This window comes from Cebus imitator, unplaced genomic scaffold (assembly GCF_001604975.1).
Source record: "Cebus imitator isolate Cc_AM_T3 unplaced genomic scaffold, Cebus_imitator-1.0 Scaffold181, whole genome shotgun sequence".
Taxonomy (NCBI): Eukaryota; Metazoa; Chordata; class Mammalia; order Primates; family Cebidae; genus Cebus; species Cebus imitator.
The window spans coordinates 2,034,932-2,040,527 of record NW_016107496.1 but is presented as its reverse complement, the minus strand read 5'-3'; the positions used below and the strand labels follow the sequence as shown (position 1 = coordinate 2,040,527).

At 40.3% G+C, this 5,596-nt stretch overlaps 1 protein-coding gene across 4 annotated transcripts in view; it reads left to right on the top strand.

The window, feature by feature from the left end:
• The window catches only part of LIMA1 (LIM domain and actin binding 1), a 106,862-nt gene that overhangs the window by 83,221 nt on the left and 18,045 nt on the right, over positions 1 to 5,596 (top strand). For 3 of the 4 annotated variants that reach the window (XM_017545817.1, XM_037744702.1, XM_037744703.1), the window contains 2 exons: positions 2,452 to 2,509; positions 5,179 to 5,291. In XM_017545817.1, the coding sequence (XP_017401306.1) occupies positions 2,452 to 2,509; positions 5,179 to 5,291 (171 nt within the window). The remainder of the gene's footprint in view (positions 1 to 2,451; positions 2,510 to 5,178; positions 5,292 to 5,596) is intronic. The other variant, XM_017545818.1, reaches the window with a different exon arrangement.

Genomic DNA, 5,596 nt, shown 5'->3' with positions numbered 1-5,596 from the left:
AAAAAAAAAAAAAAAAAGAGAGAAAAGAAAAGGAAAGAAATTTTAAGAGAAAAATATTCCCAGCATTGAAATATCCCCATTTTTATCCCAGGAGTATAGTTTGGGAAACAGTCATTTGGGAAATAATGCTTGAATTGTTCCTATGTCTAAATTCATGTTTCCTTTTTCATTGTCTTCATGCTGATTTGAAACTGGAACTCTGAACTGAACTGGAAGATTAGAACATTTTAATTATAGTCTAAAAGGACATTAGTGCAGCTGAATCATGAAGTGGGTGAGGAAGAAAGATTAAAGACAATACATATCTTCAAGCACATGCTGCAGATATGTATTGTCTTTATAAACCCTTGGCTGCCTTAAAATTCGCAAAATTTTTCAGAGCCTTAGCTCTCCTTAGCTATTTGCCTCACTTTTGTTAACCAATACGTAAGTGTTATTTGAACTTCGGCCTGTTAAAGAAAAGGACATTGGCCTGGTGCAGTGGCTCATGCCTGTAATCCCAGCATTTTGGGAGGCCAAGGTGGGTGGATCACCTGAGGTCAGGAGTTGGAGACCATCCTGGCCAACATGGTGAAACCCCATCTCTTCTAAAGATACAAAAATTAGCCAGGTGTAGTGGTGGGCACCTATAAGCCCAGCTACTCAGGAGGCTGAGGCAGGAGAATTGCTTGAACCTGGGAGGCAGAGGTTGCAGTGAGCCAAGATCACTGCACTCCAGCTTCGACAACAGAGCAAAACTTAATCTTCAGGAAAAAAAAAAAGGACATTAATGCTAGAGGAAATCTGCTTGAAATTGAATATTTTTTCAAGGTATTGATCTTCCCTTTCTCCTCTTGTGAATGAATTTGTGCTTTAATGAAATGTTTGAGCAAAATTTCTTATGTTCCCACATGGCTGTTCCTACAGTGAAGTCATCTGATTGGCCATGTGAATGATGTCATGATTAACATTAAGTTTACCTCACAGGGCAAGGCGCAGTGGCTCACACCTGTAATCCCAGCACTTTGGGAGGCCAAGGCGGGTGGACCACCTAGGTTAGGAGTTCAAGACCAGCTGGCCAACATGGTGGAACTCCATCTCTACTAAAAATACAAAAATTAGCCAGGTGTGGTGGTGGACACCCAGCTACTTGGGTGGCTAAAGCAGGAGGATCTCTTGAACCCAGGAGGCAGGGGTTGCAGTGAGCTGAGATCGCACCACTGCACTCCAGCCTGGGTGACAAAGCAAGACTCCATCACAAAAAAAAAAAAAAAAAAAAAAAAAGCAAAGTTTAACACACAGATTCAAGGTGACCAAATTAGAGGTGAGAGAAGAACATCCTGGGTTGGATATACCTACTAATTCTCAAGAACTGAAGAGCTTTTTGTAGGCATGCACAACTTTCACAAAATTTATTTCATATTAGATAAAATAGTGCATTTGTAAGGTGATCAGCTGAATACATGGCACACAATAAACACCCAATAAATACTGACTGTAATCATACTGGTTTGTTTTATGGCATGTCAGAATTCCTGTAATGAAGAGAGTGGTAGAAAAAAGGATTATGCTGAAATTCAGGTGCAGTCAGCCAGCAACTTAATCTTCATTGTAAATCTATTCAGTTTGTCATACATCCTGATATAAATACTCAGCATTGCCCATAAAATCCATGGCATCTGAATGAAAGAAAATTATGTGAAGAGTATACATTTGGGCCACCTGTTGACTCTTCATGATTTTGGATGTGGAATATGACACCAGGAAGGCGTGAGGGCCAGTGGAAAGGAAGGAGAGCTCTAATAGAGAGTTCTTTTATCTAAATTTGATGGCTTTTGGGAAAAAGATATATACACCTATACATAAGATCTGCCATCTTGTTAAACATTGCCATTTTGAGACTGGGATTAATAGGGAAGCTATCCTTGAAGATAATACTGAGGTTAGTTATAGGTAAATTTGTTTTATAACTATGAAAAGGTCTTCTATATGGGCAGGCTCATTTCAGCAGGATGTATTTGGTTGGGAAATAAGAACTAGGAAAATTAAAAAATAAGAATAGTTTGTATATTTAAATATTTTATCTTTCCTTGGAGTGAGTTATGGTTATATGGTGAGGAGCTTTGCTCTCCTTGATAGAGGGCTTTGTTTTGCTTTGTTTTTGGAGAGCGGAAAAATATGGTTTAGAAGTTCTTTTATAAAGGGAGATGATGCACACTTTTGGCAGTTGAGTGCAGTGTTTCTCGAATTACTCTGTAATTGAGAGGCATGTTAATATCCTCATAAAAGACATTTTGCTGCCTCTTGTTTAAATGCTCAGCTGTTCTGGTGCCCATTATTTCCCCCAGGCAGCCAGTGACTGACTGGAGTCAGCAGGTTTTTATTGCATTAACAGCAGTTTGCTCTTTTATTTTTAATATGACTCTTAATCCCCCCACCCGACCTCACTCCCCCCCCCTTTTTTTTTTGTAGATTTCTGCAGCTGAGAATAGCCTGGCCGTCCGTTCCACCCCTGCTGAAGATGACTCCCGTAAGCATTCTTTCTTAGACCTGGAGGTTGAGGTTCTTGTTTTCTATCTGTATTTGGTTCCGGGGTGTTCCCATTACTGTCAGTGCTGAGAAAATAACATACTAAGTCCTCCACTTGCATTTAAGGGCTGATGCTTGAATATCCTTTACATACTTTATGGCTTAGGGAGAAGTTAAATTCAATTAAATATTGTTAACTTGGGACAAACTGAATACTTTTAATGTTTTTCTCATTGAATTTATCCTACCTTTTGCACCAAACCCTGTCAGAGTTAAAGCTGTATAAACTAATTTTGAAGTTTCATTTCATTTTATTTATTTATTTACTTTTGAGATGTCACTCAGGCTGGAGGGCAGTGGCATGATCTCAGCTCACTCCAACCTCTGCCTCCTGGGTTCAAGTGATTCTCCTGCCTCAGCTTCCTAAGTAGTTGAGACAGCAGGCGTGTGCCACCATGCCCAGCTAATTTTGTATTTTTAGCAGAGGCAGGGTTTCACCATGTTGGTTAGGCTGGTCTTGAACTCCTGACCTCATGATCCACCCACCTCAGCTTCCCAAAGTGCTGGGATTACAGGCATGAGCCACCATGCCCGGCCTGAAGTTTCATTTTAACAGAAGTTTGGCCAATAAGGATTTTATTCATTTAGAATTTTATTCATAAATACCTATTCTTTAATGAATAAGTATACGAGTAATCTGTTAAGGATATATATTTTCCCTGTTTATCTAAATGTATACTATAGTCCACCTCCTAGCCAGGTTCTAGACATTTTCCTGCTGACAGTGAATTTTGTCACCTTTCATCCTATTTTGGAGTCATTTTGACCCTCCCTTTTCCCAAAGACAAAAATGTTTGTGTGTGTTTTTTTTTTTTACTTGACTATGTCCACTTCTAATTCTGATTTTCAGTATATCTTTTTATTTTTATTTTTTAGAGACAGAGTGTCTCATTCTGTTGCCCAGGCTGGAGTGTAGTGGTATGATCATAGCTCACTGCAGCCTCAGACTCCTGGGCTCAAGCAGTCCTCCCACCTCAGCCTCCCAAATAGCTAGGACTATAGGCACATACCACCACCCAGCTAACTTTTTAATATTTTTGTAGAGACAAGTTCTCACTATGTTGCTTAGGCTGATCTCCAACTCCTGGCCTCAAGCAATCCTCTCACCTCATCCTCAAAGTGTTGAGATTACGGATGTGAGCCACCATGCTCAGCCCATTTAAAAATATATTTGACTGGGCTGGGCATGGTGGCTCATGCCTGTAATCCCAGCACTTTGGGAGGCGGGTGAATCATGAGGTCAGGAGTTTTAAGACGTGTGTGTGTGTGTGTGTGTGTGTGTGTGTGTGTGTGTGTGTGTGTGTTTGCTAGGCATTATGGCTCATGCCTGTAATCCCAGTACTTTGGGAGGCTGAGGCAGGTGGTTCACTTGAGCTCAGGAGTTGAAAACCAGCTTGGGCAACATGGTGAAACCCTATCTCTACCAAAAGTACAAAAACTTAGCTGGCATGGTGACGTGCATCTGCAGTCCCAACTACTTGTGAGACTGAGGCAGGAGGATCACTTGAGCCCAGGCGGCAGAGATTTCAGTGAGCTGAGATCATGCCACTGTACTCTAGCCTGGGTGACACAGTGAGACTTCATCTGGAAAACAAAACAAAACAAAACAAAAGAAAAAAATATATATATATATATGGATATGGATTTCTTACAGGTCACAAGACAAAAAAGAAAAATATAAATATGTGGATTTTTAGCTTCTCCCCAGGGTAATTAGTTTACTGGACACTGAAAACCCCACAACTATAATAGAAGTATGAGTTAAACAGATTTCTAGTAAACCCTACCTTAAAATTTCAGGAAAAACTCTTTCTGCCTGAATCCAGAAACATTCCTTTTTTGCAAACATTCCTTTTTTCTTTCTTGGACTAGAAATGTTTCTGAGTTTTGACTAGGTTTATGAAACATTTTTTTGAAAAATAAGCCTTAATATTTTAGTACTTTGTTGACTCACCTCTTCATTTTGGCAGGAAAGTAACTCATGCAGTTGGCACTTCAATGATTATGAAAAAAACTTCATGGAGCCCTTTTCCATAATCTTCATCCATGGACATCTGCTATAGAGCTGACCAAAAACACAGTGTCAGGTTACATGCATACACAAATGTATGCACACGTGCGCACACAACTGCACACACGCGCGCGCGTGCACGCGCGCACACACACACACACACACACACACACACACACACACCCCGTACAAAATTTCTGCCCTCAAATTTCCCCCTTTTTCCAACTTCGGTTTAAACACTTCAGAAGAAGTTATTAGGAATGTTAATGACCAAAAAGACATCCAAGTCTATAAACGGCCTTTAAAACTGACAAATGATACAAGGAAGAAAGTTCTTTATGCAGAGTGGTTTGGATTTCTGCTCCATGTGACAGGGCGTAAGAAAGCCTCCTCACTGAGAACCTGATTTGTGAGAGGACCAGAGAAAACCTGAGCCGTGGTTGTTAGTGTTCAAATATTCTTCAACAGAAAAGCAGTGTTTTCCCTGGCGTTGGAAGGATCTGTCATCAGTGAAAGTGCCCAAACTTTGCTTTTTAGAAGAACACTTTCCAAGACTTCCATGAAAATGTATATAAAATGTCTTCCTTTTATAACTCAAGCAGGTAACTTCCAGGTTAAGAGTGAGGTTCAACAGCCTGTCCATCCCAAGCCACTAAGTCCAGATGCCAGAGCCTCCAGTATTTCTGAAAGTTCTCCTCCCAAAGCAGTGAAGGTATGATGGCAGTTTCTCTCTGAGCCTTTGGACATTGAACTACTGGTAGAGCTAATTGCACCTTTTATGACAATATGTTGATTATAAGCTGGTTTTGCTTTCCTGGGGACGATAATGCCACAGAAGAGCACACCGAAGCCAATCACTTTCCCTGAAAATCTTGTTGCCTCTGCTCGGGTATTTGGCCCAGGAGCGAGAAGGCTCACTAATGACTCTCAGTTTGAAATCTGGAAAACTCACGAACGTTTTAAGAAAACCTTAAGTTAAACAAAATAATGTGTTTTTTTAATTTTAATTTCTAATTT